This window comes from Clupea harengus, chromosome 8 (genome assembly GCF_900700415.2).
Source record: "Clupea harengus chromosome 8, Ch_v2.0.2, whole genome shotgun sequence".
Taxonomy (NCBI): Eukaryota; Metazoa; Chordata; class Actinopteri; order Clupeiformes; family Clupeidae; genus Clupea; species Clupea harengus.
In genome coordinates, this window is record NC_045159.1 from 14,085,890 (window position 1) to 14,104,306 (window position 18,417).

At 41.0% G+C, this 18,417-nt stretch overlaps 1 protein-coding gene across 2 annotated transcripts; it reads right to left on the reverse strand.

The window, feature by feature from the left end:
• Nucleotides 1–1,690: 1,690 nt before the first annotated feature.
• st6gal1 (ST6 beta-galactosamide alpha-2,6-sialyltranferase 1) lies at nt 1,691–17,729 on the reverse strand. Of its 2 annotated transcripts, none has more exons than XM_031571990.2 (9): nt 16,705–17,729; nt 16,426–16,500; nt 8,654–8,860; nt 8,141–8,512; nt 7,602–7,866; nt 4,081–4,178; nt 3,438–3,539; nt 2,467–2,641; nt 1,691–1,987 (listed from the first exon to the last, which is right to left on the reverse strand). In XM_031571990.2, the coding sequence occupies exons 2-9, from the start codon at nt 16,435–16,437 to the stop codon at nt 1,719–1,721; spliced, it is 1,500 nt and encodes a 499-aa protein (XP_031427850.1). In that variant the 5' UTR covers nt 16,438–16,500; nt 16,705–17,729; the 3' UTR covers nt 1,691–1,718. The 2 variants fall into 2 exon arrangements, with proteins under 2 accessions (XP_031427850.1, XP_012678406.2); XM_012822952.3 differs by having other exon boundaries at nt 16,426–16,505; nt 16,705–17,719.
• Nucleotides 17,730–18,417: the final 688 nt, after the last annotated feature.

Genomic DNA, 18,417 nt, shown 5'->3' on the forward strand with positions numbered 1-18,417 from the left:
GAGAAAGAGAGAAAGAAAGAAATACATAAATAAACAGAATATCAAGAGGTGGAAGAAAGGAACAAATGTTGAAGCATTTTCAGAACATAAAATGTACATACTCTTCCCAATTATCTTTGCATGGGTTTTGCATATATTCAGTACCAAATATTGCATTGAATACCCTTCAGTAGAAAACAATAGATACTACCCCAAATCAGACGTTTTGTTTCCTCCTTTAACTCAACCTGTTTGTATTGTAGTAGGCAACCATAAAATAAGCAAATATGCATAAAAAAGTACCGTTCTGGGGTGCGTTTCCTGAAAGCGTAATTAAACAACTATCTACCGTAGTTAAATGATAGAGAGACTATCGTTTAGAACAGGGGTTTTCAACTGGTTTTGTCCCAGGGACCACCATTCTGACTAGAAAGTAATTTTCAGCCCACTGTCGTGTTTGTAACCGTCGTGTTTGTAACCGCCGCCGCCACCACGCCCCCTCCCCCTGCACAGATATTCCGCCTGTAGCACTTGTCAGTGTAATGTCTTCGATATTTTTCACGATATACAAGAGTAACCTGGAAATGTGTTGAAATATCAAAGCGAATTTATAAAAATAAAAAAAATTCAATGGTGAACCGATCAACATAGGCTCATGTCGTGGACCCCCTGCAATGCCGTCGCGGACCACCAGGGGGCCACGGACCCCCGGTTGAAAACCCCTGGTTTAGAACACTCTCTCTCCACAGTTACCACAGTGTTTGATCAATGACGCTTTCAGGGAAACACAGTCCTGGAAGGTGCTCCAGTGGGACTCAGTAGATATGGAGAATATGCTCCCTTTAAAGTGAATCTATTTGGCACACAAAGGTCACACAGTGAAGTAAGAGTGGTAGCAGCTGAAGGGAGGAGAAAGTTCAGACTGACGGCAGTTAGTACTGTACACGTACTGTATATATATATATACAGCTATACTGTACACATAGGAGACGTTTTTACATCACTAGCGTGAAACTATTTACATGCCCATCGTACAGAAATTCAGTGCCTATACTATGAAAGTGCACATTCAAGAATGTGTATGCTCAGAGCATAACCAAAATGATAACAAAATGTATAGTATCCTTTGTCAGAGTGTAAAGTTGCAATATGACATGCTGCCTGTAAACTGTAAACACAAACATGCTTTTTTGGATTTAGAGGGGTAAAGGTGTGTGTTCGTTGTTGCTATCGTTATTGTTGCAAGAATTTGTAGACATGGCAGTGTTAAGTCCTACTGCTCTTCGTATGGTGTTCAGGTGTTAATGTTGAGCAAAATATGTGTGCTCATAGCAAGAACATTATCCATTAGTCGGTGGATGTGAGATTGTCAAAGATGCTCTACATGTGATTTGTTAGGGTCTGATCAGGTGGCCACAGAAACGTCTGCAATCTTGAGCATCGTCATAGCGACTCACTCTTCACCAAACGCAATACTGGTGTGCACAGACACAGGACCTGTAAAGCTATCTTACATGGTTCTGTGACCACGTGTGGAGTAAACAGTTTCAGTAGGAGATCAACAGACTAGCCAACACCCCCTAGAGGTTTACACATGCTGTTGCATATTCAGTTACATGGTCGTGTTATCAGGCAGTGTTGTTCAGTCTGTTGTGGTTTCAATGAAGTGGTTTACTAAGCATCGAATGAGGATCAAGCTAAATGTTGGCGCAGTGGTCGATCTTCATTCCTCAAATTTTTCAGTGCATAGCAGACGGGAGGCCACGGGTACAGTTAAAAGAGCTGAAACCTGGCAGAGAGACTCGTCCGTGGGTGTAGATATCCCGGTCGAGCCCCTGGTTCATCCTCTTGACCAGGTTCTTCTCGTAGAGGAGGGGGTGGTAAGCGCCGAGCGTGCACGCCGCGTCGATGAAACGCTGGTAGTAGTGGCAGAGCTCGGTCTTGCGGCGCGATGGCAGGAACTCATACACATGCACCACCTCACACAATGACATCATCAGCACTGTGCCTGGGAATGTAAATAAAAAGAAGACCATAGAAACTTGAAAAAAGAACCATAGAATCTTTAAAGAATTTTTATATCTGGCCTCAAATGACCTGAACTACAATTTATGCATAGGTTATGATATCCTAACATAACATGAAGTTTTTTACCTGTCCAGTAACTTTGGGTACAATTTATTCACCATATTAATTCATAGGTTATGGCATCATAACGTTAAGTTTAAAATGTAGATATAAATATGTTTTTATTGCATATAGATTTTATATTTTTATAGATTAAAAATGTTTTCACCTTACTAATTCTTAGGTTGTGAAGCCTTTATTGTCATTGATTATTTTAATATTAAGTTTGCGTTTGCAATAATATAAGTTTTATTTCCATAAAGATGAATTAACACAGATATGAACATGCCCCAAAATGGACATTTCCAGACATATATACAGTATTTGACTTTGAGATATAAAGCAGGGGCCAGCAGATACCTAACAGGCCAGAAGAGGGTGGGTTCTTCTGGATGGGTTCTGCCATGTTCTCCTGGATCCGATTCCACAACTGCCACTCGACCCGTGGGTGTAGAATGTAGAACGGCTGTTGAGGGTGCAAGCGACGGTACCGCTGATATTGCAGGAAGATGGGATAATCTGTCTTGTTGTACCACTGCAAAGATCCAGACAGAATGTGTATATGCAGGAACTATTCTCTTATCTTCATCATCTACAGTTATATTTATTTCTTAACATTTACGTTTACTTTTACTCATGTAAAGTGGCTTGCAAAAGAGCTAACTAAGAAACAAGAAACATTCCTACAACTGCTTAATATACAATCTCCCATTTGAAGAAAAGATCCATGGCAATAAAAGAATATGCTGTTCTTGGCGAATCTTTGATGAAACGCCAAAGTTGGTTCAAGTTAGCATGTTTCAGAAAAGGAAATAGGTTATATAGGGTAGAACTAACAATTTAAACAATGGCATAACTGAATTATCCACAGGTATCTGTCTGGAGGAAATGTTCCTGGGTCCTTTGGTAGGAGGGGGGTTTAAATGAACTGTTTAGGGTCCCGGTGAACTTGATGTCTTTCCATGGGATGGAGGTGTCAGGATGAGGTCTATCTAGTTTATGCTAGATAGAGGTGGGAATGCCAGGCAGAGGGGGTTTAGCTTGACCAAGGACTATAGACAAAAGCCAACAATCAAGTCTAACGGCCTGACTCCAAACATAGGCAAAGGCCAGGAACCAAGTCTGATGGCTCTGGCTCCAGAACCGTCTGAGACTACGTGTGGGCCTATTGATGTGAAATACACCAAAATCTAACAGCAACATACAACATACACCAGGATGCTAATATAAATGACCAACATGTGATCAGTCAGAATGACATAAACACAGCAAAAGGCTACAGCAAGAGTTATTTACAGAAACATTAATTTTGAGGAGGGTTGCCTGCTCACCTCATTCAAGTCTGAAGAGTAGGGAGCCGGGTCCCAGCCCACTAAGATGCCATTGCTGTATAAAGAACTGGAGAGAAAGCGGTGGTCATCCGATGCCATCACCTATACATTGGGAGACAAAGCAAAACAGAGAGGGGAGAAAATGATCTTCAAGACCAATGACATGTGTTCCATATTTTTAAATGCCTGGCCATTGATGATTCTGTATAAATATTTATAGTTATAACATTTATGCTGTGCCTCCTTTGCCTGTCTGCACATGGCAACATTCAATTGTTGGGAATTCCTCTCATGATTAGTACACTGATGGGCAAACTTCATAATCACCAAGAGTTTTCTCTTTTTCATCAGTCACCAACAGCAATCAATTAAGTTTAAAGCTAGAGTTAACAATAGGTGATAATATATTTCACCACTATTTAATTAGTGTCTTCTGAACAGACAATTGGGAATGTGACCACATAAAAATGTTTGGTCTTATTAGGAAGCACCAGAAGCGCTAAAGCAATATTCCTGCTTTTTTCAGTAACCTCACTTCTGACCTCTAAAGACCCAGCAAGGCTTTATCTTCTCAGTATCACTGTTTGCATGACCTAGTTACAAACAGGTCAAATAGCTCTTCAAAAGGAGAGATTTTTCAAACCTGGGAGTTTATGAGGCGAATGGTTGTTTTGGAGCCCACATCTTTCTCAAAACCAGTTGTGGGTGCAGCATTGAACCGCACCACAGCATCATGGGCATCTGTTCAAAAACAATAAATAGAAGCATGTCGAGGACAGTACAACGAGTTTGTAGACTTCTGAAACAAAATCATACACTGCCTAAACCAGTAGTACAGTAAGTACATATATTTCATCCTGAAACTAGCTGTAAAATATTACACTTTAATGATGTAAACTAAGAGTGGCAACAAAGACTAGCACCAAAAGGGCCAGCTTGTTTAAGATACACAGTCACAAACATACTTAGTAGTGAGGAAACACACCACACCTGAACTCAGCTATTGATACACAGGGCGCTGCCCAGGGTTTTATCAGAATGTGCTGCAAATGACTTGTATGTGTAATGGCATCCATATAGGAAATAGTCAATGCAGTTAAGGTTACAGCTAAAATAAACCACAGATTATTACAACCCTGGAATCAGTCTATAAGGCATTCAGGAGAGGCACCAGACAGGCTTAGATCATTAGTATTTATAGAACATCTTCCATTTTATCATCTGTAAAATAGCCTTTATGTTTTATAGGATCTCCCAGATGCATGCAAGAACAGATGTACAGGCTATAATCATTACAGTGATAGAGTTCAGCATTTCAAATAACAATTGAATTAAAGGGAAACTTCAGGATTTTTCAACCTGGTCCCAATTTTTAGATGTTTTTAGGTCCAAACTTTTACTACAACAAGTTACGATTGAAAGCAATCCAGTATTGAGTTAGAACACTAAAAGCAGCTATCACAAAACGGTTATATTTGTATTATTATTACCGAAGGGAGGTGCTTTCCTTTCAGTGCCCACTCCAGCACAGTAGGCCAATTGACTACAGGCACTAAATGGCGTGCTACGTCAAAGGCCGTAAAAAGTGGAAGCTAAACCACTGACTGAGGTAAAAAGAGGAAGCTAAACCACTGACTGCGGTAAAAAGAGGAAGCTAAAACACTGACTGAGGTAAAACGTGGAAGCTAAACCACTGACTGAGGTAAAAAGTGGAAGCTAAACCACTGACTGAGGTAAAAAGAGGAAGCTAAACCACTGACTGAGGTTAAAAGATGAAGCTAAAACACTAAGGTAAACTGATGCAGGTGTGTCTCTGTAGGGATCCTTTCCCCTGTGACAGACCCTTACAATAACATTTATATGTTAATAACATTAAAAACATCTTTTACTTTAATTTTTACTTTGACCTCATAGGGTTCCGTTGCAGTAGCTGTTTTGCAGTTGCCAATTCAGCTCAGTTGCTATTTGCGCTTGACATGATTATGCAGTCTGTGTGCGTGGTGGCATGTTTATTAGCTGATGTTTGGAGAAAATAAGAACATAATTACAAACATAATTAGCTAATAAATTAGCTAATAAAAATGCTGATTTTATATAATTCACTAACTTTGAATTAGTGAATCATTGATTTAATTTCTCACCAAACAAACGAGACTAAACACGACCTAATTAGGTGAGCCGCGGGCTAGAAACGGCCTACTTCAGTATACAAACAGGTTTTTCCTAGTAAACTATCAGGGAAAGGAAGGTGTGTGTGTGAACATTGTTCCACTAGCTGGACATTTGCATACCTGAATGGCAGTCATGAAAATGTGGGTAAAGAAAAATGCAGGTCTATGCACATTTCCATCTGCTTTGCTGTTTGAGCTTTCTATTCATTGTAGTGAGATTTTATTTTCAGATGTCAAAAGTGGGGGGACCGAAAGGTTGACTGCAAAAAGTGGAAGGGACATGTCCCCTATGTCCCCACTGATCCCTATGAAATGATCAGAAATGATCCCTATAAGTGAAATAAAATTCCGTCCTTTATTCGCCTTTTCTGTTAAGGTACCAGTCAGGTTGTGTTTAACTCTCATGGGAATGAGTATGTTGGTGAGCGAGATCATAAAACAAACAAAGACAAAAAATGAAACTCTCAAACATGCAGAAAAAAAGGATGTACCATGACCATGTAAGGCTTGGACCTCTTAACCAGAAATTATGTTTTGATAATTAATTAATGTTAGCCACCTCCGGTTGTTTCCAATTATATCCCAAAGAGCGTGTAGTGTATTGTTAGAAGGTGACAGAGAGCACAGCTCATGCATATACAGTACACACTGGCACACAATGCACATCCACAAATGCTTGCATACAGATACAGTTTTGTTTGTTGTTATCCATGCTGGCACCTCCTGGACTGTTCATTAGTGGTGGATGGTCTTTTAGAGGGGATGAGGCTATGACCTGCTTGCTTTGTCCATGGGCTATGGCTAGTAATGGTAATAGCAGTGTTGTTTAGCAGCATGAGAGGGGCAATACTTTGGATTTTGCTGCAGCACAGGAGAGACGATACTGCTGTGGAGACTTGACCAGCCTGCTAGAGGTTGGAATCAGGGGAGATGGAGTATTAAACTATACGAGATACTCTGTCTTAAATGCTTGCAATGCAAATCTTCGGCAATGTACCAGCAGTAAAACCTCACACCTCTGTATCAAACTGAATACAGCATTGGAGTTACATTGCAGTTTTAAGCAGTTTCATATGCTGTTTTTATTGGTACTGTAAGGAACCACTTTCCAGACCGATGGTGGAATTGGAAGTGGGGGAAGGTTTCTGCAAGTCTGTCTTTCTGCGCTTTGCTGAAATAAATTATATTAAAGGACCCAATCTTGGTAAACCTAATTAATCTGACTCCACTCAATTTAGGAACTCAGCCTTAGTCCCTGTTCTTTTAATGGAATATTATTGCCCTTTAGGTAGGCTAACCTAGGGTAATTTCTTCTGGATGCCTACAATCGGAATACGTCTCTTACTTTTAATAACTGGTTTCTCCTAGGAATAATGTCGCTCAGGATATCGGCACGGCCATTTTCTAGATTTTGGTGTATTCCATGGACACACCCGTATCTAGTTCTGGAGAATAGCTCAGAGGCTACAGTGCGGTCATGGGACTTACACCAGCCTAACTGGCTCAGGGACTGAGTGCCAGGCTGCTGCGAAATCTCAGTATAACCATTTGGTCCAGTGGCTGGAAAGCAATCCACTGCTATATAATACAATGTTACAGTTCTGCTGCAGCGTGCCCAACGCAGGTGATTAGCTAGGCACCTCAAGACTTACATCACTGCTTTTTGGTTTGAAAAGAATCCTAGTCATGTGTTGTGGAACCCCAGTTTAACCTTTGTGTGGAAAAGCACAGGGAGAGTTTAATTATTAATTTGCTGCTAGCAATGGATGATATCACTTATTTGCAACTATTTGCAAGTTAAACCTCATCTCTTCATATATAGGTGCAAAGATGTTTTTGAGGGTTTATTTTATTTTCTCAACCATCCCACATATACTCTGACACAGGAGTGCCTTGTGTTGATATTGCAGTACACAGTATATACTAATACTAATACTAAAAATGCTTAAATATACTGTACTAAGGCTAACAATACATTTTTTTTTCTTCTTACCTATCTCTTTGCCTAATCCAGAGTTCTTCATGGATCCTGCCGACGACACCACTGCGCAGGTCTTGAACGGCCCGATGTCCATGCTCAGGTGTCGGGGAGGAAGCTGAGTGGCCCAGGGGAACCGGACGAAGGGCTCCATTTCGGGGGTGAGAGTGGTGATGGAGACGGTGTCCTTCAGCTGACACAGCAGCTCAGGGCCGGACCGCTTAGGGTGACGGGCTGCAGCCCCCACGTCAGGGAACTGCACCCCATACTTATTCATCGCCTGAGTTTAGTGTTGATGAAGACATAGAAGGAATTAGGTTTTTTTGTTCTTTTTTTCTTTTTTAAACTCCTTATACTTACAAGTAAGGTTGTCATTGGGTGGGAAATGTGTGCACCACAGTGTTTGAATACATATTGTCCATGAGAGGTCATTAACAGTACCACATACATCTTTTATAATGACAGTTGTATTAAACATGCATTGACAGGTATTATTGTATGTTTTATTTATACGGAAATCAAACCATAGAACCCTACGGCAAAGCCCTCCTCACCTGATAGTTCTGCACCACCTTCCTCAGCCTCTTCCCCAGCATGGTGCTTGACATCTCATCATCCCACACTTCTCCCAGGGTGCCGTTGGGCCCGAAGAACTCTGTGTCCGATCCGGCGCCGCTCAGCTCTCCCTTGCGCCGGCCTCCGAAGAGGGTCTCTATGGCGCGGGTTAAGGGTCGTGGGAGCCAGGACATAAAGCCGCCGTGGGGCTTGCGATCCTTGGGCCTCAGGCGATGGTCCCGGTGGTCTGTCTCCAGGGAATGGTTGAGGGAGGAGAGCACGGGAATGGGCCGGCGCGGGTCGCCAGGGATCACCCCAGGGAGCTTTTGCAGGTCAACGTAGATTGGCTTTGACGCACCACCTCGCAACACCTTCAAAATGAGAGAGTGAGGGGATAAAAACACCAAAGTGATGGGTCCATTATGCATTGCACTGTTAGAAGATCTGCATAGAAGTGTCACCTCAACATGAATTAAGATATACTTCATCACCATACTGAAATGCCAGGGTACCTTAACAAGAGAATGTGTCCTTGGCTGAGCACGGGTCCTCGCCCGTTCCCCGAAGATGGCGTCCGTGACGGGCACGCTGTTTTCGGCACACAGTGTGTAGAGAACTGCCATGCTCATGCAGAAGAGTGCCATGCACAGCGCCCCTCTGCGGGCACGACGCCGCAGTCGCCACAGCTGACTCACGCGGTCCATCCCCGCTCCTGTGATCTATGAAAGGGAAAAGAGAAGAAAGACAGATGTCAATCTGGAACTTAAAAGAAACAAGTGAGATACTGTGATCCTGTAAACATGGAGAGAGACAAAGAGGGAGTTAGAGGGAGCCTAAGAAAGGACCTGAGGAGAACAATAACAGGCATCCTCTACTAAATATCTAGGTAAACATGGTTGATCACAGGCAAAGCTCAATAAAAAAAAACAAGAGAGGAGTTTTCAGCATGAAAACAAAGGCAGGGGTCAGATGGAATGATGTATGATGAAAAAGGATTTGTGAAGAAAAAAATTACCAAAGTATGTTCCCGAGAACAAGGACAAAGAAAATGAACCAAGATGAGACAGAGGGATGTGCACTAGAGAGACAGGCACACAGAAATCAACATTTCCCATGGAAGAGCGGGGGATTAAGGGAGGATTGACGGGCTTAATTCACACACAGCTGCTTTAAACTGCAACGTGAAGTGAGATGGAGCGGGAGAGGAACGAGAAGCGTGACAGAGACAGAGATTGGGTGGACATCTGGAGCGAATCTTTAAGGGAGTGGGGAGAAAAACAGCACAAGAGCGATAGACCTGCAGTTTGAATGGTAATGTGGCCAGAGATGACGGACAACTGAGCACTCACACTCACACTCACACTCACACTCACACTCACACACTCACACTCACACATTCATCCTCAGCTGAGCCAAGACAGGACCTAGGGTAGCAGTATCACAGCGTGAGGGCTGAGCCTGAGAGAGAGCCTGCACATGTTAATGAAGTCAAGGAATTAAGGATACACACACTTTTTTGCCCCAATCAGGGCAGGCTGATTTACTTTGAACTTTGACAAACATGGGGGATTTAGAGTTCCATTAGTAGCATACATCTGAACAGGAAGGAACTAAATCCAAGGGCTCATTAGGACTCGTCTTATGGACCACCAGTGTTTATTGAAGCTATAACACATGAAGCATTTGAGGAAAAATGAATCTTTCAGCAGACCTTCTTTTGTGGCTATTAGAAAAGTGACACGGCACTGGTTACTGCTGCAACATACGAGGAATCTGTAAGAGTGGAGGGGACTCAGCTGTTCAAAGCAGCCGTCATTCAAGCATGCACTTTACTATCGGAACAAGAGGAAAAACTCTTTTCTGAATAATTTCCTGGCAATCTTGCTGATAATGTTGCTTTTTCTTAATTGAATTAATCTTTAATGTTTTAACTGGTCAAGGTCCGGTCAAGGAAGTCACACAGCCCAGTCAAGCATAGATAAATTAAGAAACCTATTGGGCTATTTAACCATGTTAGGTAAAAAATTCACTCAAGCTACCTCAGGACTCCGGAGTTGCATACATGTATATTTATTAAACAGCAACAACAAGCTCGTTGGGCTCACCCCACGTCCCAGCAGGTCGGAGAGAAGCACGGGCCCTCTCTCAGAGAGAGAAAAGCCATGTTCCTACTCACATAAGCACATGATTCATACAAGGTATACTGTATATGAATACAAGGCACTTGATTAATATATTCTGAAGTCATTAACAATGTTTCAAAATGATCTCCATCAAACCAATACAATCAAGTCTCACTTTTTCAGTTAATTTACAAAATTACTTTTGTCCAAGCCGAATATGTTGATGAAAAATGCTCTTCAGTCCTTCTTCATTCTGAAAAAATAAGACCCCTGACATTTTAAAATGTAACAGTGTCGTCTTTTTATCACTGCTGCTGTTAGGAGAGGTTTATGTAAGGCATTTGGAATGTCTTAGATGCATAGTGAGAAAGGAGAAAGGGGTACAGTAGTACAATATGCACAGTGTTACGCACTTAAACATTTGATTCACAAATCATACGAATACTTCCCTGCCAACCACATAGCATTTCTTGCTGGGTGAGCAGCTAAATGTAACTGTTTCGAGTGAAGGAATGAGTGAAACCTGCAATGCTTTGGCTAGCCCGGTGACCTATTTTAAAAGCCTACTTCCAAACCAAAAGGAACTGTTAACCATACCTGCTAACAAAGCCAGAATCAGACGACTCAGAGAGAATCACAGCCATCACGGAAGAGAAACTCACGCACACCTCTAGCGATCTCCACTATAACAGCCCTCTCTCTCTCTCTCTCTCTCTCCTCTGGTGTTCCCACAAGACAGCTGCAGCTCATTCAAAACACAGCTGCAAGACACTTCATGGGGACACAGAAGGCTGAACACACTACCCCCTCACAACTCTGAGGCAGAGCCTGTTCAGAGCCCAAACACATTACAGAAAGTGTTTGCTGAATATAATACAGTATACCCCTTAGTTCATCAGCAATAGGTCAGGCACAGGTGACTAAATGAAAACCACACCTGGTGATGCAGTGTTCAGCCACTGTACCATACGTAGCCAGCTAGAACCAGCTCCCAGATCATATTAGATGTGCCCCCTTCCCGACCAACACCAACTCTTTAGCCATTTTTAAATCTAGTCTGACAGTTTTCACATGCCTAGAATTTAGGATATTCAGGTATTTCAATTCACATCACACGTTTCTTCGGTGAAATTACACTTTTTTCCGTTGGTCATTTCTCTTAAACTTTCTTATTTTATTAAACTTTAGTTTTGCTGAAGAAAGTGGGAACTCTATACTGCTATACTCCACTCTTGCAAAGATACAACAAGCTAGGCATCATGCATCCAATCCTGGGAACCAATGACACTTTGGACGTTAATAGACACATTGTAGCTCATCTGTTGTCCTGCACAATGGCCCCTTTCTCAAGGAGCTGTTATCCACAACTAGCACGTCATTCACAAGATGCTGACGGTAAAGCTGGCCATTTGTCATACACAGTTAAGGGCGCTGAACCCTGAAGTGTACATGATTTCAGCTCATTCAAACTAGAATGAATATAAGAAATTATACAAGGTCATTTCAGTAGCCTCATATGCCCAAGTACTCTGAAAAGTAGCTAAGTAACTGTTAGTAAATAACTGTGATAAGTTCTCCCCAATCAGTTGGGTCTGTCCTCCTTAAACCAACAAAGATCCTAGTGTAGCAGCATCACCCAGTGCTTCCAGAAGCTTCCACAGATACTTCACAGATTCAATACCAAAAACCCTTTATAATAATCATTGCCGTTTACAAGCAAATTACACACAGAGCTAGCATGAGACAAGGCTATCCGCTCTTACATATCTAAAATCATGTACAGCGCAACCTCCGAACACTGCTTTCACTTTATGCTTCTAGAGGAAACTTCATTTCAGTGTGATGCAGGGAGACAGGCATAGTTAATTTGATTGTGACACTAACCAACAGAGGTTTCAGCATGCAGGCATTCTTAAAGGAGAATGGCCATGCAAACAGATCTGACATCTCTACTATTAGTTATAGTCAGAACAACAAGAGAAAATTCTCAATTCTTTTTCCAATTAATGCTGCAACATACAATCATCTCTATGGGAACTGCTACAAAACAACAGCCAACAACATCAGTGCTGACTATCTAGTGTCACAGATGTCTCACACATCGGATTTACCACTGAATGACATTTTTCATTTCTATGAATTGATTCAGTCTGACGCACGTATGTGCTTACTGCTAATGCCTGAGCCTTTGCCCTGGGATGGCTGGCTTACTCTTCATCCAGGACGGAATCAATCCATGCGCTCTATACTGTAGCTGAAATTCTCTGGTTGAATGGCCTGATTAGTGTAGCAGCTATGATGGGAGGATAATGGATACTGCCTGGGGTACTGTGGGGCACTAAGTCAGCTCAGCTCTGCTATCGGACTGCTCCCTGCACACAGAGATGGGCCCCTTAGAAACAATTTCATCACTCGTCTATAGCGCATCCTCCCAATGCGAAGTGTTTGGAGTGCACTGGAGTGTTTTGGTTAGATCGGAGTTGCTGAGATCCATACAATATGACTTTATGATCTGATGCACATATTTGGATTGGTAAGGTTAGGTTTGGAAACTACATTTATCACATTTTCCTTCCATATTGTTGCATTTGAAAAACACTATTCTAGTTTCATTTACTGAACAAATTTCATTTACTGAACTGACTCTAGGATCAAGTAACTATGGATGAATTTATAAAGCTATAAATTACTACCTCTATGCAACCCAAATAAGGCATTTGAGCACACATAGAATAGCAGACATATGGAAAACATATGATAATGCAGATGTACACAAACACACATCTGACTAAACTCTCCGAAAAAACTAAACATTCGTCTCATGCTATGAGAAGCATACTGACTGAATTGGAAATATTTCATGATTAAAATGGCACACAGTCTCACATACAGATGCCATTCATACATTCAAATGAAAAATGTAATTTTGCTGCTTCCAAGCCAGAGAACTTCTGCTTATTTGAAAAGGCCCTAGGGGACGGCCCATAAGGCGCTGTAAAGCTATGCTGTGGTAGAGGGATTAGCCAAAGACAACAGATACACCAAAGGCACGAGAGACCATATTTCATTGAAGCCTGGCTTCCAAGCTCAGGTAAATCAGAGAACAATGTAGACTGATCTTTTAGTGTGTAGATACCAGGATAACAGGTAGACAGTCATTCAAAACACACAAACAAAGACACACACACTGGCAAAATACTGGGGGGGGGGGGGGGGGGGGGGGGGTGTACAAGCACTTCTAGCTACCCTTTGATATACAAGTGGATTCATTTTCATTCATATATATTACTGCACGAATAACCCAGACACTTATCTGAAAATCATTGAATGTATTCTTTCTTCATTACATTCTTTTCTGACAGAACTGTAGCCAATAGAACTACAACCAATGCTTTTGTTCAATTCCAGTAGCGGCATATTGTACTTGATCTTTCATTTGAATTCTGAACAGATACAATAATTTCCTCGTTAAGTTCCTATAACTCTGTAGAGGTGATCAAACCTGTTAAGCAAGTTATCCTGTGGGAAATGAATTGTTTGTACTTGAACGATACCAACTTCTATCCCACTTCTAGTTTCATCTTGAGTTGTCTACTTAAAAGTATTAAAGGTCCCATGTTTATCTCATCTCCACTCCCCCCACCTAAGCCATGTTTTCGGCCTTTTACATATGACTGGTTGCATAACCATGCTGCCCTTGGTTGGGATAAGGTAAATGAAACATTATGACCTAACCATAAAAACAGAAAGTGGAAGTTCACTAAACAAATTTTGTTTCATGCAACCAGCAGCAAGAAACTTGAACTAATAGCTGTAAAACCATGAGTGAGTCTGATTGAAGGTAATTGTTTATAGACATTGAAGAGCAGTATCCTATGAGGCACTGTGAACATGCTTCACCGATGATTGTGAAATGTTGTTAAATGATGTCAGGTTTCACATATGGCCAGGGGAATTTATTTGACCCCCTTGGTCAAGACAGGATGTCTGCTATTTCAGTACTCATGTCTAGGCTGACATTGCCAGATAATAATACTGACAGTCCCACTTTTGTTTACACCCACTGCATTATCAATATGCATAGAAAGGATTATTTTAACTACTGTACATCACATATAGTAATTGCTACAAAGCATTATGGCTTCAAAAAATATTACTGATTTTTAAACAACTCAAATGGTCCACCAAACATCATCACTGTTCTTTTGTCGAGGAATGGGATGGTTTCTGCCTTCTATTGACATGTGACACACTGACTGGAGCTGGAGAAATCAATGAGCCTGGACTTAAAACCTGGTCTACATCACATACTGTTTCAATGCTAACTAGCACAACAGGCCATGACTGAAACACCAAAGGCATGTACTTGGCTGCATCATTGGCCAGGGAATGTTTCCTGCCATAAGAATTCTATTATCTTAATATACTGAATAGTTGTATCGCTAATTTCATCAGTTACTGTTATGTACTAATTACTTTCAGCAATTTTAGTATAGTATTTTTTTTTAATGTTTATCAGTCTAAAGAAACACTGCAACTGGCTTACAAGTCTTTAAAAAGCCAGTGATAACAATGAGAAATGCAGCGTATATGCTACAATTTGACCACTAAGCTGTCAAAAAAGACAAAGCAAGCCACGATTCAGCTTATGTTCATTCACTATTACACTAAACACACGCACAAAAACACTACTGTGTAATAACGTGCACTAATACTGAATACTAAAAACACGTATTAATTGAAGTCTTCTGCTGATAGTCTTGGGCAGGCTAATGTAAAGGATCATGGGTATGTGTAAGGCAAGCTGTTAGGTCATGTGTATAGACCATAATGGCTAGAATGTTAAGGGATTCTACTCTGCAAAATCTCTGTTAATTTTTCTCAGAGGCTTACTTCAAATGGGTGGGGAGGGGGTGGGGTCATGGCTTGGGGAGACAGAAAGAAAGAGAGTGTGTGGGATAGAACAGACATGGGAGAGAACAGATGTGCACACAAAATCAAGCTCACTTGCCGTCTTGTTTGGCTTTCAGCTGGCCCTAAGACATCCCCTAGGTTATTATTAGACATTTGACTCACCAACAAATGTAAAATGTAGGGGGAAAAAATCCGTTTTAACAATGTGAATGACTTTTGTCATACTGATTTCTGACAGGCCTGTGTTCTCTTAGGGTTTCCAAATAAAATCTTTTTTTATGTCATGTTTGAAGTAGGGTAGTACACTGAGAGGTTAAACGGAAACGTTTTAGATCCTTTTGGGTCCAAACTTTTACTACGGACAATTCACAATCAAAATCCAGTATTATTGAGTTAGAATGCTATATCCGGCAACGTTCAAAAGGGCTTTGCATATTTATTTTAGTACTTTGAGTTTTAATTTCGTTTTATGTCTAATGTGTTGTCCCTTTTAGTTTTTTATATTGTATTCCTTCTACAAGTTTTTACATACATACTGTACATACACATTCTCTCAGCCCTGCTTTTAATTGTACCCCCTGTTCCTTCGGTCATGTTTACTTGTAATGCTAATTCATCTGTTTTTACTGGTAAGCACCTTGGGTCAACTCCTGTTGTTGTAAATGTGCTTTACAAATAAAATGACTTGATTTGACTTGTAATCCCATGGGGCAAGCATCTACGTCAAAGTAAACCGCTTGATTCGCCACAGTCAGGTTCATAATGGAAAGGATCCCTACAGAGATAGACCTGTGTCTGTTTACCTCAATAACTGTAAACAAACTGTAGACAATTACTGTTTCTACACGACTTCATTTTCTAAAGTTTCTTCTTATTAGTATTATTTTCTTAGTCATTGAGGTAAACAGACACAGGTATATATATATATATATATATCTGTAGGGATCCTTTTCATGTAGTCAGTACATGAAATATAGTATAATTATAGTATGAGCCTGTCAGTGGCGGAAAAAAACTGTTAACTTGGCCATGGATGCATGTTCCATGGGATTACATTGCCGTTATATAGCCGTTTTGCGGTTGCCGGTAACAGCGTTCTATCTCAATACTGGACCGATTTCGACCGTTTTTGTATCTAGTAAAAATTTGTACCCAAAAAGATGAGAAAATAGTTTTCCTTTAACTGATACGTTGTCTTAAATCTGAATATAGCTTTTTGTGTTATCAAATGATAAATTGCCACTTACCTTATACCCCATGATCACGTTGCGTGCACTCTTGCTACTCAGCAATTCCCAACTCCATTTTATACACGATGTAGGCTATCCTTTAAGAAGTACAGAGGTTTTGATCATAGCTGTGTATGCTACATGCGGATGCAGGACAATACAACGATTAGCTAGAGTGCGCCTAAACCAGTATCCTAACATTATTGTGATATTGCAATACCATTTGATAAATAGATAGATAAATAAATAGATAGAGCAGATTATGTCTCCTCTTAAGAAAAAATCGGTGGATCTTACCTGATGAGGTCGAGGCTGTTGTTTTATTATGTTTATAATATCACACGCCAAAAGCCGCCATATTTATTACTTATCCTCCTAGCATCGTGATTTGTCCAACTAGCAGAGTCATTGACAATTACAGTTGATTAATATCCGTCGTATTCGTCTTTGAGAGATATCGGAAAATGAACAGAGACTGCGTCAAAATGCAATGTTATCTGCATCTACAAGCAGCTGGTGCGCATCTGTAACAGATGCAGCATAGGCGTATCCTACTCGTTCAGATGCATTTGTGTCTTCCCCGCCGCCGACAAAAACACAGCCTAATTGTATGTGTATGCGAATGTGTTCATTAATACTGTCTCTGTAATACCATGGCTCAGCTCAGTCAAATTCGTGGGAAGTCAACGCCAGGCTCGTGTTCCATTTTTATCACGAAAAGGCGCCCCCTATGCGCACTTCAGGATAGAATACAAATAAATCCGTTAGGCGGCATTTTCTCAGAAGCGATTAAACCTTTTCTTTTGGATTAATAGGAAACATTTACAAGTAAGCATAACCTACAGTAACAGCGTTTACTCCAATAACACATTTAAATGATTCATTTCAAAATAATCTAATGTTGCATTTTAAGGACCAGAACATGCGATTTTAGATTCCCATACAAACCGACAGAAAACGAATGGCTCTACAACAACGGCATATATTACACTTCGCATCCCCCAGCACCATGCTTAATGTATCTCTCCGATGACCCGCATCTCACGTTTTTGTGCAGTTGCCACATACCACTTCATTTTGTGGCATGAATGTAGACTCACATGATGTGTATCTGTTGGATAAATGCATATTTTATGTGGCATACTGCATCAAAAGGGAGGTGAAGTCATTCCAAAACGGTCAGTTGTCGCACCATCTCTGAGTCTATGACAGTCTCCCTGTGTTCAATATGAAGAAATCGTCTAATCATCTAAGACGTAAAATCGTCTAATAATCGATCATCTACTAATTTAATGACCATACCTATTGTTATACCAATGCACTGACAGATTAATATGCAATAGTTGGAACAAAAACATAAGATGGCATAACAGTACTGTCACGAACAGAGACTTGAAACAAGGTATTGGATACAACGCTCAAGGCGTGTTTTAATTTGGATAAACAAAAGGCCACGATGGGCAAACAAGTCAAAGAACACAAGACTCAGAGAACACTGCGTCTTGCTAGTCACAATCAATAACCCACAAAGGAAAAATCCAAGGCTTAAATTGGAACTCAATTAATACATTGGCTACAGGTGAGAACTAAACATGGAGGGAAAACTAAGGTGTGAGGGAAATACTAAACACAGGGGAGGATGAACGGACTGGAGTAGCATATGGTGCCAGAGAAGGAACCCGGACTGGAGTTGCTGCAGGGATTGGAGCAGGAACAGAGGAGCGTGTAGCAGAGGCTGTGAGAATCCCCCCTCTGACGAGCATCTCCAGATGCTGTAGATTGCTGAGCATGGGGTCTCGAGTTCAGCAGGGCTCTCACAGCATATGCAGGTTCTACCCCAAAGAAAGGCCACCTGTGACCTCCAAAGATTATAGGTAGTTGTTACTGACCATACCACAAAATACAATGCACACAATGGCACGAAACTGTAAGATGTGTTACGTGTACGACTCAATGAATGAAACATAAAGGGGAGGCCACACAGAATTTATAATAAGTTATTTATTAAAT

Bases quoted from the DNA above. Each gene is read 5' to 3' on its own strand.
- st6gal1 (XM_031571990.2), bottom strand. The intron at 4,179-7,601 runs GTAAGAAGAAAA...GTTTTTGAACAG, and splicing joins TGGATTAGGCAAAGAGATAG to ATGCCCATGATGCTGTGGTG. The intron at 1,988-2,466 runs GTATCTGCTGGC...TTACATTCCCAG, and splicing joins ACCCTCTTCTGGCCTGTTAG to GCACAGTGCTGATGATGTCA.